The 21,644-nt window shown below is 43.0% G+C and overlaps 1 protein-coding gene across 3 annotated transcripts in view; it reads left to right on the top strand.

Moving 5' to 3' along the window:
- The window catches only part of SEC14L5 (SEC14 like lipid binding 5), a 50,928-nt gene that overhangs the window by 12,004 nt on the left and 17,280 nt on the right, over positions 1-21,644 (top strand). For 2 of the 3 annotated variants that reach the window (XM_075179157.1, XM_075179156.1), the window contains exons 2-3: positions 2,849-2,950; positions 9,083-9,165. In XM_075179157.1, coding sequence (XP_075035258.1) covers positions 9,103-9,165 — 63 coding nt within the window. In that variant the 5' untranslated portion in view covers positions 2,849-2,950; positions 9,083-9,102. Of the gene's footprint in view, positions 1-506; positions 589-2,848; positions 2,951-9,082; positions 9,166-21,644 lie in introns of those variants that run through there. The other variant, XM_075179158.1, reaches the window with a different exon arrangement.

Below are 21,644 nucleotides of genomic sequence, written 5' to 3'. Positions count from 1 at the left end.
AATTCCACCCAAAAGTGCGAATTGGGAGTAAATTTATCAAGCTGCGGGTTTGAAAAGTGGAGATGTTGCCTATAGCAACCAATCAGATTCTAGCTATCATTTTATAGAATGTACTAGATAAATGATAACTAGAATCTGATTGGTTGCTATAGGCAACATCTCCACTTTACAGCGCTGCCGGAAACTTGCAGCTTGATAAATTTACCCCCAAATCTTTATGGACAGGTCTGAAGAGCTTCCAGTGTCAGCGGGTGAGACAGACTGAAGTAACAAACAGCTCACACACTTCTGTCACCGAAAATAGCTGGAGTTAGCTGAGCCGCGCTCCCCTCGCAGCGTATAGGTATCTGTGAGAGCGAGTCACGTTACAGCTTTGTGTTACACCGTTCTGTACCCGGCTCTTGTTGCAGCTTGGCAGGCTCGAAGCTTCTGTATCCATTTCATTCACTGTAGTAATATTTTAGATGTGCATTTTGCCCCTGGGGATCATCTTGAATCCTTATCTGCGGTTGTCGGATCTGGAGAGAACCTCCTTGGTCGACAAAGCGGAGTTTCCACAGAACTGGGTGAATGGAGAAGTCTTTACATGTAAGCCTAGATCTGCATGCATAATGTGCAAATCCGCTCGTTGGGGGGGCTGGTCCTGGCTGGGATATGACAGCTCTGAATATCTTGGTGTCCCAGCTTCGCTTACAGATCTCTAGATAGACCAGGTCTAAGCCTTCTTTATATCCCGTCTAGTGCTAAATTCTATAGGAGCCGCTTCTGTGGGTGCTTAAACACCCGCAATATTTTTCCTGCCTGTAACCAGGTCTGTGCGTGGCATTTTTCGGTCCTATTCGGCAACTTCAGCACCAAACAATCGTTTTAAAAAGTTGTCTCTTATGCTAAAGTCTAACAGTAATATGACAGAGGGATATAAGAATCATTACTTCGTTTACCACCATCCTACATTATCACAGGCTTCAAACCCCATATAGTACCACTTCTCTTGTGCTGTATACTAGATGGAATTCTTAGTGACTGTTATTGTTTTCATATGCACAGTACAACTTCTTATTATTGTTTGCATAATGCCATCTATTCTTATACTAACATGTATTTAAAGTAGAATTGTATCAGAAATAGTCTTGTATCTTGGCTTTTTAATGGAGGATAATCTAACTACATCGCTGTGTAATATATTGCTATATAAATAAAAGTTCTATTACTATTATTTTAACTGCTGTCTGTAGTCAGTATGTAACTGTGTGGTTCCACAATGTGTACATGACTTATATAAGTAGGTAACTATATTTCCTCGGGCTAAACTAGTTTACAATCTTAACAGTGATTGTCACTTGTTACCCTAAATACAGGTTGTAAGGGGATATTCCATAAGGGAAGGGCTGGATATGTTGTCTTGTCTTTAGTGTTGTTTTTCCTGTCTAATCCATATTCTGTAACCTTAGATCGCCATATTATACGGTCACGTCTACCTCCTATGCTACGGAGTAATAAATGTTCCGCGTATTAATGCCACAATACAGTGTTGCTTTTATAGAAGACATGTTATGTAGTCTATGGCCATATTCACGATATTTGCATATAATTTAATAATAAATTTGCTCATACAAAGTGATTGACATAGCGCTCCTATATTTTCTTTTGCATATTATGTTATGTAGTCATTTATTACTTAGCTGAATTGGCCCTCTTGTTGGAAGGGAATAGAGAACGACTATAATAAAAATATCAATTTTAATTAAGAAACACACATTTTTAAAGGAATAAATAAGCATAAAATTCTACATACTATTTTTTTTTTTTTTTTCCTAAATATGGCATCAAATGGTATAGTCTCTCCATCTGAAATTTTAGTAATGTTTTCTTTTTCCTCTATTTGAGGAGTAATATAACCTGTACCCCTTAATGATTGATCCCCTTGTTTTCTAGCATTTGGTAATTGACTACAAGGGAAAATATACTAGTATTGGTGCTGAGAGGAACTTGTAGCAGCCAGTTCTTGACTTTTTCATTGTTTAACTCACACTAGATGGATCAAAGCTAATGTTGATTGGTTGCTACGGGTTACTGCGTGTCTGCATGAAATGATCTATTTCTGGATACTAGAGGCAAAATGCATCATTACTAAACATTAATAACTTAAAGCAGCAATTCAGTGACCATTTTAGGTGTTTTTTTTTTTTTTTTAACAAAATCACTATGGTAGGCTATAAGAAGAATCTTGGTAATTTACCATATTCCTTGGGTTCTTTCTTAAGGCTGCTATTAATGACTTATAATTCTGCAGCGTTTCCACAGTGTTGTTTGGCTGCCATGGCAACCACAGTCACATGGCACATGATGTATTGAGCAGAGAGGCTTTGGAACTCCCCTCTGAGCTCTGTTTGCCCTGTGCACTGTAAGATCCCCCCTATTCCTCTCCCATCTGCCTTCACATGACATTCTGACTCTGTGTGTGTGACTGGCAGCCATACTGGACTCCCCTCCGGAGAGATTTTGAAAAGGAGCTAATGATTTGTAGGATGACAGCTAAGAATGAAGTTGCATGCTTAAACGGTACTTAACATGCTATTTAAAGAAAAAAAAAAAATCCAATGTGGGATGGCTGCTTTAATTATAAACTTGTGAATATATTCAATCCCTTATTCCCCAAGGTAATTTTTTTTTTCCATTTAAGCATACGTTGATGAATGTACGCATTTCTTTCTAGAAGAGGAAGGTAGTCTGTGGTTCTCCAGCTATTGTGGAACTACAAGGCCCAGCACGTCCTTACACATTACCTGGGGAGCCTCCTGTGTGTATTACGGATGTGGTTTAAATAGTCTCCATTCTTTCATTTTAGAGTGTATACAAGAAAGGAGAAGTGTGAACAGGGGTCGCATCTAAGTCCATGTAATTCTGCTGTGCTGATCACCTGAGGACGTGAGATCTTCTCTCCAGCAAGGTACGTCCTATCCGTACGTAGCTCCTGGCTCCTGTGAGGCAGCTCCAAGGGTTTGCTTGTATTCCCGGTATGGTGCTATCAGATACACCCTGCAGACAAGAGCTAATACTGGATGTACTGGTCTGCCATTAGCCTTAATGATACTTCTGATACTGCATGCAGCTCTGACTTATATAACCGTAGTTGTCCTAGCATGTTAAGTCGTAATATCCTCTCTGCTCTCATATCTATTATTACTGGGCCTGATTCGTTAAGGAAAGTTAAAGTAAAAAAATTGAGTAAGTAGTCTCCTGGACAAAACCATGTTACAATGCAAGGGGTGCAAACTAGTTTTCTATTTTGCACATAAGTTAAATACTGTCTGGTTTTTTTCACGTAGCACACAAATACTTGATCGCTTATTTGTACACTGAAATTTAAAGTTGATATTTGTGTGCTACATGCAAAACAGAGTATTTAACTTATGTGCAAAACAGAAAACTAATTTGCACCCCTTGCATTGTAACATGGTTTTGCCCAGGAGACTACTTACTCAATTTTTTTACTTTAACTTTCCTTAATGTATCAGGCCCACTGTTATCAAGAATGGCAAGATTACAAGAAAAATTGGGACGGTTGGCAAGTAAGCTTCGTAGCTTTAAATATGAGGCCGTAATGAATAAAAATGGCATAATGTTGGCACTGTGGCATGGTGGGAGACTGCTGGCATAATATTATTGTGCTTTGCCAGTATATTACGGGCACAGGTGGCGTAATGGTGCCGTCGCTGGTTTAATGGTGTCACATAGGTACTTCTGGGTGTAATATACCGTATTACTAGCTTGGTTGGCTGTTGGCTGATGGTCTATTTGTGGAATGATTTTTGTCCGTATACCCCACACCTCAAAATTGTGCAGTGTTTTCAAAATGTACAATCATTCCCCATCTTAATCCTTTACTCAGCAGAAAGTTCTTCGTTCGGCTGTTTGTTCCGTATGAAGTAATCTTGGGAAACAAGGAAATGTTGTATATTGAACAGCAGCTTTCAGCTCCTCCTGATCAGCACCGAGAACATATCATAATGCATAGCTATAATAAGGCTGAATAAACAATATAACTACACGCACGCTGCCTTGTATGCAGGAGATTAAATTCCAGCATAAGCACAATGGCATTGCCGACTTTGTTTTAACCGAGAGAAAAGAAAATGCCTCTTTATCCCGTACTCCTACACGTTTCTTCTGGAGCGCTGCGTACGAAGAGCTTCACAAAGCAGACATGACTGCAAGCAGCTTGGTTCACAATGTGTCAGGGCAGGTCCTTGCCAGCCTCCTACTGGCTCTGAAGGGTTTGGGAGACAACGGCACAGGGAGCTGTTGTTTTGCTTCTCAAGCAGAGCATTGTCCCCGCACAATGTGTTGGTTTATGTCAGCCTTCCCACGGCACGCTCCCCGAATAAACAGGGACCGCCGAGCGTCTTGTAAAGCAGCGCTTGTTATTTTTTTTTAATGGAATTAGCTTTGTAATTAGGAAGCGCCTTTGGGTGTCATTCCTAAAAGCCTGCCTAGATAATGTTTTCTCTGATCTCTCTGTTATCCAGGAAGCTGGGAAACCAGAAAGAGGGAGAGTGTGAATTGCTTATACACGTCGGTCAGCTAAAACAGCCAACGCTATAAAATAAATAGTGCAGGGCTCAGCCGTATGCCCCGGGGCAGACATTCCTTGGGCTCAGTTGGGAGCCCCTGCAAAGGCAAGATCAATATATACAGCCCTGCAATGAAGGGACCGGTGTTCCACAGCCCGGTTCCTCTCCCTGCCTCCGCCACTAACGTATTTGTCGCTGACCGTGACTCTGTACTGTCTAGCGGTAACTTCATCTGAAGAAAACAAAACAATGATAAAGACATCAACTCAAAAAATGGGCGTGTGGGTGGGAAATCCAAAGTGTAAGAGAGAGATACAGGAAGTAACGGGATATATAGAATCCGGGAGGTGAACATTCTAAGGGGAGGAGTCTGGTTGAGATAATATTATTTACCCCTGGGTGAGTTATAGTGTCGGTATAAAGTACCCATCCTCGGGGTTTATATTCTCTCAGCCCTAATTAGGCTTATTTTTTTCTTTTTTTGTCAGCAACCAATTAACCTACCAGTATGGTTTTTTTTTTGGACTGTGGGGGGAGAACATGCAAACACCACACAGATAAGGCCCTCACGACCCCAGCACTGTCAGGCAGCAATGCTAACCACCGCGCCGCCCAATTAAGTATATTTTATCCGTGGTGTCCAGGAAAACCCCCTTATCTGCAAAAATTCTCTCTGCACAGTTCAGTACAGTTTAACGTGACAGAAGTTTAATGGAGGAACAGGAAGGAGTGTGGAATGCTGCGTGACTGGGACATTACTGAGGCTGCAGGCGATGCGTTCGGCACTTGTTACACTACATTCTGCATACAGCACCAGCTGCAAAAATAATTGAAGCCAACTTTTAAAAAAGAAAAAAAAAGGCTTCATAGTTCTATCAAATTGTTCTGGCCAATATTGATTACATTACATCGGAAATAGCTTATTTCTGTTGAAAATCTACAGTACATGAATGAAGTGTAAAAATAAGGTTATTTCAAAGTTATTTGTGAGCAACATTTATTAATCTGTCTGTCCAATTTTACACCTCAGACTCTCTTGGACGCACTAGAGGCAGCCATTTTGTGAGCTAACTAGTGACATCACTAAGATGCGAACTTCCTCACTGATATCACTGTTTCCTGTTAAATATATTGGCTGCATTCTCAGCGACGTCATTTATTCCAAGCGAACGGACAATCCGCCTTCTCACAAAATGGTTCATTTTCCTTTTCTGGGCTGCTGGTTTATTGTGCTATATACTTTGTCATTTAAATATTATGGTGGAATTACCACAAATGTGTCATGGATCGTAGCAACCAATTAGATCTCTCTAATCAACTGCGTGCGAGTGAGGATAATGAAAGGACAGGCGTGATTGGTTGCTAGGTGTTGACATGTTTTTATGTAAGCTGACTTGCCCAGGAGGATCCTACCTGTCCGCTCCCTGGGTTCCTATCTATTTCAAGAAACGCCAAATGTCGTACATGTAAACCCCCAGTGTGAGGTATCTGCGTAAGATCAGGAAATAAGGAAACCTGTTTCTCTGTCCCAGTGGCCTTTGCCTGTCCGTGGAGTATTTATAATGTGTTTACGCTTCCTAGTGACAACTTCTTTCCAAGAAATCCCAATATTGAACTTGATCGATGGATGTGTGCTTGGTGGCAAAAGGTGGAACCGGGAAAATCTGTGGCGTTGGTTTTATGTAGGGAAGTTTTCTTAATATAACAGATTCCGGGGTTTGGGTTACATAGTAGTAAACACACAAGGGGTTATATTTACTAAACTGCGGTTTTGAAAAAAGTGGAGATGTTGCCTATAGCAACCAATAAGATTCTAGCTGTCATTTATTTAGTACATTCTACAACATGACAGCTAGAATCTGATTGGTCGCTATAGGCAACATCTCCACTTTTTCAAACCCGCAGTTTAGTAAATATAACCCCAGGTGTCATTCAAACACAGATTAACATCTGAGCCTCTAGCTAATAAACCGACAGAATGAAAGGCCTAGAATCATAAACAGAGGCCTTCGTCAAGTACGCCACTAGATTCTCCAGCAATCTCCTTTTCTATCATTGTGCCGCCTTCTTTTGCTGATTTTGGAATTTACCTGTTTTAGTTCATATTATTTTATTTTTCCTTCTTGGTCTATAGCTGGTCTGCCAAATGTGGCTTTTCCTGTGTTGTGAAACTACAAGCCACAGCATGCTTTGCCAGCTGATAGCTAGCAAAGAACTAGCAGGGTATGCTGGTACTTGTAGTTTTACAACACCTGAAGAGCCGCTGGTCTATGTCCTCTTGAATACAGATGTATGTGCCGTGAACACTGTATGTAGTTTCTTTATGGTGTCCATATAATGGACATCTGCATCAATGTAGACTGTCAAACCCAGGAGCCAGCTGGGGCCATTTAGGGTGGGTTAGGGCTACCTGTTGCTCTAGCAGCTGATGTGTGACTACAAGTTCCAGCACAACCTGCCGAAGCCCGCAGGGCAATTGCACGGCTGGGACTTGTAGTTCCAAACTGAAAGGTCACTGGCTGCCTACCTCTGACGGTAGGAGCCTGGGAAGATATCCGCCGAGGCCTACATTAATGGCTACTTATAGAAAACTATTATCTGGATCCTGGATTTCCCCAACTCCTTGTTGGTGAACTTTAAAGCCTGTATATGTGTTTGGAGTGGTTGGAACAAGCTAGTGATGGCAGCATTTTCAAAACTGCATTTGGCTACAAGAATTTGCATGTTTCGCTGGTGGAATTTGGCTCCCAAATGTTCCCGGCTGTTCCCCAAGCACACCCCCCAGCAGGATGAATTGACAGTAGTCTCCCCATTCAGCAGGAAAAACGGAATTTGCAAGTGCAGTGCGGAACAAAAGTGGAGCTCGAAGATTGTGTCAGGGAAACGTTTCGCTTCCTGTTCTGCCGCAACCTCAATTTTGTCGCTCATATCTACTATAAACGGTCCCTAAATAAGAGACCTATGTGTCCTGAAAGCATGCAACATCTGTGTCGTTCCAATGACGCACATGTTTTGGACCACAGTATTTTTTCAGCTTGAAAAGTGCTTTTTTTCCCCCCTGAAATAGTGACACAGCAATAAAATAAAACCAGTTTGAGAGCCCTTCAGCTGTTGGAATATCGCACTCTTCCAAGTGACAGAGAAGTAGAATCTTCCATTCCCTGCTGTGTTAGTACAGAAGCGTCAGGACATTGTGTTGTTCTAGCTGGAAAAGCGTTGTGTTTTTTTAACCTTGTGACACCCAAGAGTGTAGGATCCGAACTGCTTGTACATTATATTCTTAGGGGTAGATTTTCTAAACCTTCTAAAAAGAAAAAGTGGAAGTGTTGCCCATAGCAACCAATCAGATTCTAGCTGTCATGTTCTAGAATGTACGAGTTAAATGATAGCTGGAATCTGGTTTCTATGGGCAACACTTCGACTTTTCCTTTTTAGAATGCTTGTCCCATCACCCCATTATAACCTGCATTTGTTTACTCGTGGACTGTTATGGTGTGTTACTAATAACTATCAGTGTGTCAGAATATTACAATTTATTGTATTAACTGGAACAGGAAAATTGAGCAAAAGTCTGTGTACTCTGGATGTATGTGATCATCCTCATTTATTTACATAGCACCACTAATTCCGCAGCGCTGTACAGAGAACTCACTCACATGCATCAGTCCCTGGAGCTTACAATCTAAATCCCCTAACATACACACACAGACAGACAGAGAGAGAGAGAGACTAAGGGCAATTTAATAGCAGACAATTAACCTACCAGTATGTTTTTGGAGTGTGGGAGAAAACCGGAGCACCCGGAGGAAACCCACGCACACACGGGGAGAACATACAAACTCCACACAGATAAGACCATAGTCGGGAATCGAACTCATGACCCCAGTGCTGTGAGGCAGAAGTGCTAACCACTGAGCCACCGTGCGATATGCATGTAACTGCTAATAAATGATTATTAATAAGTGTTTATAATTGCATTGATCACTATTATTTTATTACCAAGATAGCGCATGACATTGTAATCTAAAGTAAAGATAATCTCTGTATTTCCCTAAGTCCAGTCATGCGTGGAAGATATAGTACTTGGCTTCATCCAGATAATGTTACACAACAGTACATAAATTAGCTTCAGGCTACATACATTACATTCTCCAACCTCAAGAACAAATGCTTATCGTATCCACAGGCTGACGGGCATTTTATATCAGGCACAGACCTGATTTGCTCAGACTCTCTCTGTGTTCTATGAGAAAATGCTGATTAATGCAGAACAGAGTGTTTAAGCACGGGCGTGCTACACTGTATGGTTGATTTAGAGCGAGCGCCTAGCGAGTTGATAGACTGAATAATTTTTTTGTGTGTGTGGTGAAGTGGTTGTCCAGAATATAGTGTCCCTGTTCAGCTGGTTCTGCTTCCTAAAATATTTTTGGCTTAGAACCCCCCCATAGGATTAGGTAACAGGCACCTTATAGGATGTATGTCTGACAGATCATCTCTTTCTTACACAGGCCAAGACAAAGGACAGAAGATGGTACAGAAGTACCTATCCCCGGTGCGGGTGTACAAGTACCCGTTTGAGCTTGTCATGGCGGTGAGTGTTTGCGGTATTGTCTTGTAAATCATGTCCTATTCCTATAGGTGGGAAATGCTTTCTTCTCTATCATCGGACTTTAATACCCAGGGACTTATTGCTGCTGTGGTGTAATCCGGATATAACTAATGAAGAGACTTCGCAGTACTGTTCTATGGTGCTGTGGAACTGATCACACTTTACACAACAGCTGTAACCTTTCATTACAGTTACATTTTACACACACACAGTAAAATCCCTAAAAGCAGTTTAACCTGCCTGGTGGTTGTTATGTTAATGGTTATATTCCAATAGCAGTAATTTGACCTCGCCAGACCTATCTTTTATATTTTATAAATCAACCATTTTTAAAGTCGACCTGTCAGCTACAGACGTTGCGGCCATCCACTTGCTGGGCTGATCTAGTGTGTAATTTGCTAGGAAACTCTGAGGCCAGTGGCAGAACTACTGTGGGTGCAGAGGGTGTATCTACAGTGTGGTGGTGACGGGTGCAGGGGGTGTCTCTACGGTGTGTGGGGGTGACGGGGGTGTGTCTACAGTGTGGGTGTGACGGGGCAGGGGGTGTCTCTACGGTGTGTGGGGGTGACGGGGCAGGGGGTGTCTCTACGGTGTGTGGGGGTGACGGGTGCAGAGGGTGTCTCTACAGTGTGGGTGTGACTGGGGCATGGGGTGTCTCTACGGTGTGTGAGGGTGACGGGGACAGGGGGTGCCTCTACGGTGTGTGGGGGTGACGGGGCAGGGGGTGTCTCTACGGTGTGTGGGGGTGATGGGGCAGGGGGTGTCTCTACGGTGTGTGGGGGTGACGGGTGCAGGGGGTGTCTCTACAGTGTGGGTGTGACTGGGGCAGGGGGTGTCTCTACAGTGTGGGTGTGACTGGGGCATGGGGTGTCTCTACGGTGTGTGAGGGTGACGGGGACAGGGGGTGCCTCTACGGTGTGTGGGGGTGACGGGGCAGGGGGTGTCTCTACGGTGTGTGGGGGTGACGGGGCAGGGGGTGTCTCTACGGTGTGTGGGGGTGACGGGTGCAGGGGGTGTCTCTACAGTGTGGGTGTGACTGGGGCAGGGGGTGTCTCTACGGTGTGTGAGGGTGACGGAGGCAGCGGGTGCCTCTACGGTGTGTGGTGGTGACGGGGGCAGGGGGTGTCTCTACGGTGTGTGGGGGTGACGGGTGCAGAGGGTGTCTCTACAGTGTGGGTGTGACTGGGGCATGGGGTGTCTCTACGGTGTGTGAGGGTGACGGGGACAGGGGGTGCCTCTACGGTGTGTGGGGGTGACGGGGCAGGGGGTGTCTCTACAGTGTGTGGGGGTGACTGGGGCAGGGGGTGTCTCTATGGTGTATGGGGGTGACGGGTGCAGGGGGTGTCTCTACGGTGTGTGGGGGGGTGACGGGTGAGGGGGTGTCTCTATGGTGTGTGGGGGTGACGGGGGCAGGGGGTGTCTCTATGGTGTGTGGGGGTGAATTGTTGGTCTTGATGCTGCCCTGTATCACAGTTGGTAAAGGTACTGAATAGTGTCTATATAAAGCAGTGTGACAAGTGAGCAGACGGAGCTTAGGGCGACAACACTGCAATCCTGGCCCTGCATTCTATTGTGTTTTACACTGTCATCTGCTGCTTGGAAAAAGTCTCTGGTTAGTTAGTTATTTTTGTTGGTTGCGGTTCTTACCTATAATTGGACAACACTCTAACAATTCTACGCTTGCTGCAAGCTTCTATCATACCGAAAATCATTTGTAATGCAGAAGGAGCTTCTCTTATAATGTTGCAGGACATACCTAAAACAGGGACATATGAAGCAGACAAAATAAATGCAGCCATGAAAACAAAGGGCAGGGAGGGCCCTGCTCCCGAGAGAGCTTTACAATCTATTGTGAGGAGGGCACAGGGGATACGAGGAGGGAGTGTGTCTCAGAGAGGAGGCTGGGACGGTAGCGAGGGGGGTACCAGTGTGAGAAGGGCACAGGGGACACAAGAGGAGGGAGTGGGGCTCGGAGAGGAGGCTGGGACGGTAGCCAGGGGGTACCAGTGTGAGATGGGCACAGGGAACACAAGGAGGGAGTGTGGCTCAGAGAGGAGGCTGGGATGGTAGCGAGGGGGGTACCAGTGTGAGAAGGGCACAGGGGACACAAGAGGAGGGAGTGGGGCTCGGAGAGGAGGCTGGGACGGTAGCCAGGGGGTACCAGTGTGAGAAGGGCACAGGGGACACAAGAGGAGGGAGTGGGGCTCGGAGAGGAGGCTGGGACAGTAGCGAGGGGGTACCAGTGTGAGATGGGCACAGGGAACACAAGGAGGGAGTGTGGCTCAGCGAGGAGCCTGGGACGGTAGCGAGGGAGTACCAGTGGAGGTGGGTTTCCAGGAAGCGTTAAAGATTTGAAGACTGATTGGGAACCACAGACTCTTCTCTATAAAGGTATAATACCGTACTGAGTGAAACGCCTGCATAAGGCAGGGAACAGTCCATGGCTAGTGTCCGTACCTCCGTACCGCATTAAGTGAAGTCTAGTTGAATACTTGTGAGATCCTCTTTGCCTGATCTTGAGGAGTTAGTCCTTGTAAGCCGTCTGATTGGACGTAGGTGGCTTTAACTCCTTCATGTCCTGTGTGCTGCTGTCCATTCCCAGGCAGGACCTGAATCTCTGGCTGTAAGTAGATGTCCTCCAGAGAGATGGATAAATATCAGCAAGTGTCAGGAGTGACGGGTAAAACAAACCTCTGACTAGTAGATGTTGCAGCTCCTTGATGTGGCTGTAACCTCCTGAGAAGGAATCATTGGACCTAGGGTATCACGTTGTTCTTTCATTGCAGCCTAAAGAGGATCTGCATTTAACTGTTTCCTTTAAACAATTCTTTAATTACACCTTGTTACTGACCTATTACCATACCACATTATACCCTATATAAGCTCACTCAACAATGCAAAATATATTTCCTTGCTACTGTCCCTTTAAAATATGACATTGCTGCTCTCTCATAGAGTGTAACACTCCGCTGCTGCCTTGTGTGCAGATATAGTTCTCTTATACCGACTCTGCTGTGTACAGGTTGGTGCTGTCGCTTGAGAAACTGGATGTGTTACTTATTCTCTTACCAAGTCCTGCCCGCCGCGATTACACTGGCCTGTAGCCCTGAGCGATGTGTGAGCCCTGAGCGACAAGCGGGCGGCTTTGTCCTGATGCTCTTTACAAAGTTCTCGACGTCCCAATACTCTCCTCATTCAGCGTCTCTGCACAGATTAGAGGTGGATTTATCAAACATTCTAAAAAATGAAAAGTGGAGGTGTGGCCCATAACAGCCAATCACTGTGCTATCATTTATCTAGTATGTTCTAAGAAATGATAGCTAGAATCTGATTGGTTGCTATGGGCCACACCTCCACTTTGCCTTTTAAAAATATTTAATACCACTGTGTCTGTGTGATGGGTATTATATTATCCAGTGCAAATTTTGTGTATTTTTTCGGTCATGTATTTTGTACTAGCACCATGAGTCCTGTGAGACGGGCAGGCACGCTGAACACAATAGCTGTAGACGGCAGAGGTCGGCCTAAACTTACTTTGATTCCTCTTGAGGCAAATGTGTTTTTAATACATTTTCTCCCGACAGTCACCGCAGACACCAGCCCTTGTGCTGTATGGATTGTGTGACACAGATTTGCTATCAGTATTCTCTATTTATACACTGCCCACACTTACTTTCATAAATGTAATAAAATTAATTTAGAAAGTCCAGCAAAGAATAAATAGTGAGAATGTGAAGAAATTGGACTGTGCCGTTGTCGGTGACGAAAATAGAGACATTTCCAGAGATGAGTCTCTAAAGTTGTATATGTATATATGTGTGTGTGTGTATATAGGTTATATATAATATCAAGGCACTTTATTGATCTGAATAAGTGGTGTGGGGCAGACTTTCGCAGAAAAATGGCAGTGTGTAATAAGCAACTTTATGCATGGTTTTTCTCAGTGAATAAAGGATATTATAATCAGGAAATGGTGAGATTGACATATCGAAGAGAAATGCTCTAACATACTCTATATATTTTGAAGGGGGGGCGTTCCATTACGCCGGTAGATTAGACGTCCCAGCACAGAACACAGTTTAGTATACATAGCCCCAGTGGCCTATAACCTCTGATAAGAACAGTGGCCACAACTTGTTTCCTGGAACGCCCAGGCAAGGGACTTTGTGTACCTCAGCCTCCCCGTCAGAGAGCAGCGAGCTTGGCCTCAGGTGTCAGGTGAAACGGATCATGTCTCCCCCAGGAATTCATCTGCCTGTCGTGACTGTACAGAATGTAACAGAAGCCGGCTGCCTGCCTGTAACTACTGTCCTTTATCTGATGCTGCAGACGGCTTCAATCAGGCACTGAAAACAGATACACGCGATTTCCACTGATCTTTAAATTTTAAAGATGGCCTCTCACATTCTTTCTGACACATTGTTCGTTATATAATAGGCCGTGAATCAGCAGGACGTTTATTGGGCAGCCGCTCCCTGGGTATTGCTGACCTGTGTTTCTGCTGTCTAATCTTTCTGGGATACGCAGGCCTTGCAGTAAAGTTTAACAACAATAGTTGGCTGAGAGTTGTACATTATTCATGTGTGACGTTTATAATCCTTTTTCCAGTGTGACAGAGAGAACGTATGGCACATCTTTCTGAAGCTATCTCTGGCTCTAGCGCTCTCCTCTCAGCACAATCTTCCTGAATCAATTCGATAAGACCGACGCATCACTTATCTGTGCTGCTGGAGGACCCTGCTATATCACTTATCTCCTGATATACTCTGTGCTGCTGGGGGCCCTGCTCCTTCCACTATATAACTCTCAGTCTGTGGCTTCCTGCTGCCTCAATTCCCCTCCTCACATCATGTCACTGCCCCTGTCACATGCAGCCCTGTCCTCACTGACACATCACTCATCTCCTGATATACTCTGTACTGCTGGGGGACCCTGCTCCTTCCACTATATAACTCTCAGTCTGTGGCTTCCTGCTGCCTCCATTCCCCTCCTCACATCATGTCATTGCACCTGTCACATGCAGCCCTGTCCTCACTAACACATCACTCATCTCCTGATATACTCTGTGCTGCTGGAGGACCCTGCTCCTTCCACTATATAACTCTCAGTTCATTACCAGCAGATATTTGATATCCATCATTCTTCTATCTCCCACTTAACTTATTCTATTATCCCGCTATCTGTATTAATACAGGATGTCCTGCCAGTAACATAATGTGTATTGTACAAACTGTTTACCATGTAAACACTCTGCAGTCACAATGATCTGTCAACACAATGCAGAAAGGTTCAAGGACACACTACACTGTTTACACTGCGCGTGCTACGTCTCCCGCCATACAATAACCACAGCTGCCACACATCCGAGCAGAGGCTCCTATCTAAACAAAAATACATTACCGGCCCTTCATTTATTATCTTAAAATAATAGCCATTGTGCTCCCAGCCCTGTGGTGTGAGTGTATTTTTATATAGTGCTGATGCAATCATTGTGTTTTGCATTTGCCATCTATCAGCTAAAGTTGTAGTCAGCTGTTTTAGACAGGAGGGTGGATAGTGGCCAACAGTGAGTGTGAAACATCACAGTCTGAGTCACAACACTACTTTATTTCAGGTTAATTAAAGTAGAACTTTTTATCATGTCACATTTTTATAAATGACTGTGCCATTGCTAATTATCATTTTAATGCCTGAACTACAATGGGGAATGTTCTGAATAAAAGTAAGCGTAAAATATAGTAGAGTGTTTTAGTGTAAAAAAAAACATCCCATTTATAAAACAAATATAGGTTAAGAACTTATTTTTTTTAAGTATTTGTTCAGATAACCTCAAAATTTCATCAAGTTTAATGTTTATTCTAAACAAAAATAAAAAAAATGTGGCATTTAAATGTTTTTTCTTAACAAAGTGTTAAAATATTTTGGAAAGTACGTTTTCAAGTTACAATCCTCCCCAAACCTTTCCCGTATAGTCACAAGAGTTCTACTGAGGATTGGCGCCTATTGGTGTAACAAGGAACAGAATGGGGGGGAAATTTTTTTAAATAATAATAAATAACCTTTCAAGTAATTATAGGATTATTATTATTGTATTATTTATATAGTGCCAGCATATTACGCAGCCCCAAAAAGTGTCCTACAACCTATTTTTCTAGAAAATAATGACCACGGGTGTATTGTGGACTACGGTTATATTCATCATCATCATCACCATTTACTTATATAGTGCCACTAATTCCGCAGCGCTGTACAGAGAACTCATTCACATCAGTCCCTGTCCCGTTGGAGCTTACAGTCTAAATTCCCCGCATAGTCAGAGAGAGAGAGAGACTAAGGTCAATTTGATGGCAGCCAATTAACCTACCAGTATGTTTTTGGAATTTTACTCGGTTTTATAATACGCTGACGAGCATTGTTAATTAGGACCTGGAATTAAGTATTCTATCCATGTTACATAAGGATGAATGGGACGAGGCTGCAGAATAACAGACAGATGCTCCCTGAATGCCTGGGGCAGAGCCTGTTGTCTAATGCACCTGAGCTCCATCGTCATCGTTGTGTTCCTTCCGACGGCTTACAGGGAGACACAGAGCCGTAACTTAAAGTTATAGCACCTGGGGTGAGAAACAAAAATGCCGCCCCCCCCCCCCCTCATCCCTCAACTTTAACCAAATGAAGCTAAAATATTAATAAACTGCCCCCTTACGCACAGCCCTAGTTACGGACCTGTGGAGACCCCCGAGACCCCTGTATTGCCAGTTTTGATGTGATCGAGGATCTTGTATATAAGTACCACAGTTGATTGCCATTGCTAGTGCTGGTCTAAAATGTCCTATTAAACAAAATAGAATGTGGAAGAACATTAGAGATGTTGAAAGATTTTTTTGTTTGTTCGTAGACCAAGCCACCTTCTTCCATTGCTCTATGGTCCAGTTCTGGCACTCACGTGTCCATTGTAGGTTGCTTTCAGCAGTGGACAGGGGTCAGCACGAGCACTCTGTGGCTACTCAGCCCCATACGCAGCAAGCTGTGTGCTCTGACACCTTTCTAGCATAGCCAGCATTAATTTTTTTTAGTAATTTGTGCTACAGTCGCTTTTCTGTAGGATTGGACCAGATGGGCTAGCCTTTACCCCCCATCAGTGAGCCTTGGGCGCCCATGACCCTGTTGCCAGTTCACCGGTTGTCCTTCCTTGAACCAATTTTGGTAGGTACTAACCACTGCATACTGGGAACACCCCATAAGACCATGTGTTTTGGAGATGCTCTGACCCAGTCATCTAACCATCATAATTTGGTCCTTGTTAAAGTCGTTCGGATCCTTACACTTGCCCGTTTTTCCTTGGTGCTATAACAGTTGTACGTTTAGATCTAACTCAAACCATCTAGTCTTTATGTTTTGGGCTTTTTAAGTTGGTATTAAGCCCATTGGAGATAAGTGATTTAGAATGCAAATTGTAGTGCTCAAAGGTCCCTCGGGACTGGCGTGTGAGGTGCTTAGATGGTAGGTGCAGTATTCCCAAATATCTTTCCCTACATACATTAGAGCGACAAACTATTCAACTGCACAACGTTGTGTCGGGCATGAGGGTATAAGCTGTCTTCTCTAACATTATGGTGGACTGTTCCTTGTAGCATACCAGCCGAATATCCAACTTTGCTTCTGTGTTACTGTACTCTGCTCTTTTTCTACACTGCAAGTATCCAAATATATCATCGGGTCGAGGGAAAGCAGCACAGGATATATTTACACACGTCTAATCTCTGGTGATGCCTTGTTTGCCGTTTCACCACAAATTATGCTGTTTCATTAACTTTATGATGCTGTTTTATAAAAATCACTTCTTTTGGTCTACTGGGTATTGGAAACATTTACGAGAGTATATGTAAAATTTTTAGAAACTCGTCTGAAGTATTTGTGTTTTATTGGGGGGGGGGGGGGGGGTGGGGTCAATGGATTATTACAAAAGTGTTCCTTGCTCTTAACGTGTCACTAAGACTGCACACATACGTAGCCATTTGGATGGACAATTGGACAACGTTGCGGGTGCTTAGGCCGAGTGACCTGATCTGCCTTTTCATGCACACCGAAACGCTACCAAATATTTTAAACTTCTGTCATTGCCTGGAAACTTTTACCTATATCGTTGTGAGTGTTGCAGGATTGCTGTTCATAGTCGATGAATTCATATTTATGTCAATCCTGCCTTAAGGCCGTGACACATCCCAGCTGCCCCAAACAAGGAAACGCCTTTATTAATTTTTACCTTTCGCTGAAGAAACCAGAACATTTTGAGATGAACAGAATGAAGAAGACACAATTTGAGTTCAGTTTTTTCTTTTTAGTCTGTTGGAATTTGAGTTGCTAATTAAACCGCTGTGCGATATCTTGATATATAACGCACACGTTGGAAGTGTAATTATCTATCTGTGTTAATAAGCCTTCTAAAAAAGAAAAGTGGAGGTGTTGCCCATAGCAACCATTCAGATTCTACCTGTCAGTTATCCAGTACATTCTAGAACATGACAGCTAGATTCTGATTGGTTGCTAGGGGCAACGCCTCCACTTTTTCCTTTTCAGAATGTTTGAATATACCCCAAGTGTTCTAATGGTCCCTCCCCCACATCTAGCTGCCCAGCTCTCCTCTCCTGTGCTGTGAGGGGCCGGAAGGTTCTCTATAGCATGTGTACACATTCCAGTCTCGTAAAAGACCCGTCCTCTACTTAAGTTCCACACTTCAAGGGCGCAGTGCTGGGAGGGCAGCGGGGACATAGCTTAAGCATTACAAGTGCCGGGGAGTGGTAGAGGAAAAAGCTGCTTTTATTACATATAAGCCTATAAGCATGTATGCAAAGAAAATAAATAAAACCATGCAAATAAAAAGTTCCCTTTATGGCCTATAAGCCCGTATGCAAAAAGGATAATCATTCACAGTGCAGTTTTGTTTATTTTAGAAAGTAAAAGTTTCCTGGTAATGGCAATAAAATCACTATCTTTTAAATGAGTTTCTTTACAAACAATTACATGGTACTGTTTTTTTCCCTTCATGATGGGTAGGTCCAGTGCAGTCTATAAGTGGCGCTGTATGTTGTTGTTTACTATGGCGAGCCATCGTCGCGGCTTTGGTTACACAATGGGTCATGTGACGTATGTCCCGCTTGGGAGTATTAAAAGTTCTGGAATTATAGACCTCTCCCGTGTGTCTCCCAAATTAATGCTCATCGTAGTCTCTTTTATTTCAGATGAGCATTTACGTCATATATGTGCATTTTAATGGTTTTATTACAAACCAGCAGAACCAGGTGTAGATATATATTCTGGGGGGCAGTTTGAAGACCCATAAAATGGACTTGGCATGACGGACAAATTGGCGCCATTGCACCAATAGAGATTTTGCCATTAGGTAATGAGCCACTGTACGTGAGAATTCACGCTGTCCGTTCACTGTACATTAGTAACCGTTTGATATTTTTTGATAAGATCATTGGAGAACAGAAACCAAATCCCTAACTAGGTGCCCTAGGCAGTGAGTGCGAATTAGAACTACAAGATCCTGTTTAATTACTTTTTTTTTTTTTACTTTTTTTTTATACAAGCCAGCTATAACACAAGAGCAAGTTTGTTCATGTCAAATATGACCATATCTATTTTCTATCATTGGCTTATGCTATATGAATGACAACCTAAATATATTTATAAATAGTACTATATTTAGGGAAGGGAAATATTCCAGTGGAGTTTACCAGGGACTGACACGCTATTTTTATCCATGTAATTTGCATAGGACACAAAAGTTTGGAAGGAAATCTGTACAGAAGGAGTTTACATACCCATTGTATCTGATATCTTATATAATATTATTTAGTTGATGTTAATATGCATAAACTTTGGCAATTATTTATAGGAATATATGCAAATGTGCTGCATATATTAGACAATCTAATATTCATTACGAGTCCAAAAACTTACTAGTAGGCTAATTGACTAGTATCAAATAGACCTTAGTCTCACTGTGTGTGTGTGTGTGTGTGTGTGTGTGTGTGTTAGGTAATTTAGACTGTAAGCTCTAATGGGGCAGGGACTGATGTGAGTGAGTTCTCTGTACAGCGCTACGGAATTAGTGGCGCTATATAAATAGCTGATGATCATGATGAAGCTTTCAGTGTTATAATTTACCTGCTACCTGTTTGTAATAACAGACGTCTTCAGCCAAGTACAAGAATATCGAGCAGTCTTGCAATTCATTCACCTGCCGGAATGTGGACTCAAATAACTGGATGAGACCGACCATGGCAGCCAAATACTGGTCTAAAGGTTCCTAGTAATAGTGTCTTAATGACGCCTTTCTGGTTCAGCAGCGTTTAATCTACTGTATACCTTTTCTTGCGTTTGTGCACAATCCTGTGTGTGTCTATATGTGTACTACAGTTCTGCAGAAAATTCCCCTAATTGTGCATTTTACTGCAGAAATTTGCATATTTCTTCATCGGTATCCCCTATTATTTTCCCCCGGATTCCTCCCTCATAATGGCGTATCGGGTTTCACTTGTGCAAGGCCGCTACTAGAAGGCACTGCTGTACAGAGAGGCTAAAAAGCAAAATGAGAAGGAGGGAGAAAACTTTAGATAAGAAAACAAAACTTCTGAGACATCACACGGTGAAAGGGAGTAAGGAGACAGAGAGAACAAAAAAATAATAAATGCAAAGGAAAGAAGATGTAAACACAAACAGACTTTCCCAAATTATTTATTATTATATTGAGGTAAGAATTTGGCATCAACAGAGATACTGTTTGCAGATTGGTGGTGATTGGAGCCGCACTGTAGCCCCTGAGTAGTCGGATGCGACTCCAAGTGTTGTTTAAGGCTTTGTGGCAGACGGTAACGCGGTAGAGCGTTTAACCTCCTTGAACCTTACTCGCGGTAGTTTCTATGTGTGGATGTAGCGCTGCTTTGGAGGAAGTGCCACAAGATGATACAATGGCAGAGCGGATAGGTACATTTCTGTGATACTGTCAATTGTTAAAATATTGGTCACGGTTATTGAGGGTGGTGTTGCGAACGGGAAACAGAAGGGCACTCTAGAACGTATTACTCTGTGTTTTCCACATCTAAGGGGGTCACAAGTGCCTAGTGAAACATCGGATGATTAAGGAGCCATAGGCATCAGCGATGCTCTCTCTGTTAACGTTGACCCTAACACTGTCGTTGTATGGGTTGAATGGGTTCAAGCGTTGGTTTCCTTTGTCATTGGCTCTTTATAGACTGATACATTTAGGTCTCGGGATTGCTGATCCTGCCCCTGAGCCCGTTATAGATGACCATTCACCGCACAAGACTCCGATATCTTCATTTGCCTCATCTAAAGTGCGTCTGTGCAATGAGACAAATCAAGATACATGTGGCCCCTTGGCATATTTGCGCAGAATCCTGGATCCTGAAGTGTTATTGAGTTGTGACAGAGAGGACCCTGTCTTGATACCTCTACTTCTTCTGAACATGTTTTGTGTTTAATGCTCGGTACACACTACAGTGGTTTCAGACAATTATTGAGTCAATTGGAAGATAAACGACCGTTCAGCCAGATATCGCACTACTGTGTACACTGAAAGGATGAACGATTGTCATTCCATAGCACGTGAAATCGTTGGTCAATATTTTTAAGCTGACTTGAAAATCTCGTTCAGTAATGGAACAATGTCATTCCAATCCTGCAGTATGTGTGTACTCACGATCAGATCTCCATAGAGTTTACAGAGTCGTGATCTTTTCAGCCCATGGTAATAACAGGTGAAGAGCACAGATCTGAAGGTCAATATTGTAAAACGTGTATAGTGTGTACACATGAATCGGCTGCTGATCGGGACTTTTTTTTTTTCCTATTGGTCGTGGGTAAAATCGTTGTAGATAAGAAAATTTCTGAAGTGTGTACCCAGCCTAAGTAGAGGAGTCGGTATCTTTCCTGGACATCATTATATAAGAATATATTGGACTTTGCATAATCCCTTACTTCCTTTAACAGTTGGTTTCTTGTAATTTCCTCATTGTGTCAGCTTCTGTTTCTTCACTATAACCTTTTGTTCTAACTAGTTTTGACGTTCTGGACCCATTTGCACTCCTCTTCTGCTCCTGTTATGCTATCTATTGTAGAATGAAAGTCCATTCTCCTTCTAAAACCACTTATGTTCTATTCCTTTTTTTGTTTTATCTAAACTCTGCATCATAGGCAAATAGATGCAGGTACATTACATTTCCCTTCCAATAACAGTACCTGGCCGACCTGTGTCTCTCTGTAGTTTTTTTTTTATTTTTTTTAATTCTTTGTAATCCTTATCCAAATGCAAGTACATTTTCTCAGCCACCCCTTATCCTGCCTTCTTTTCAACATTGCATTAGCTCATGAGAGTTGGATAACTTTCCGCTTCCAGTGCTAGTGTTAATGAGAAGGTTACTCTTCTCAGT

This window comes from Mixophyes fleayi, chromosome 7 (assembly GCF_038048845.1).
Source record: "Mixophyes fleayi isolate aMixFle1 chromosome 7, aMixFle1.hap1, whole genome shotgun sequence".
Lineage (NCBI taxonomy): Eukaryota > Metazoa > Chordata > Amphibia > Anura > Limnodynastidae > Mixophyes > Mixophyes fleayi.
Note: the sequence above shows the minus strand (reverse complement) of the source record. Positions and strands in the feature narration are given on the sequence as shown.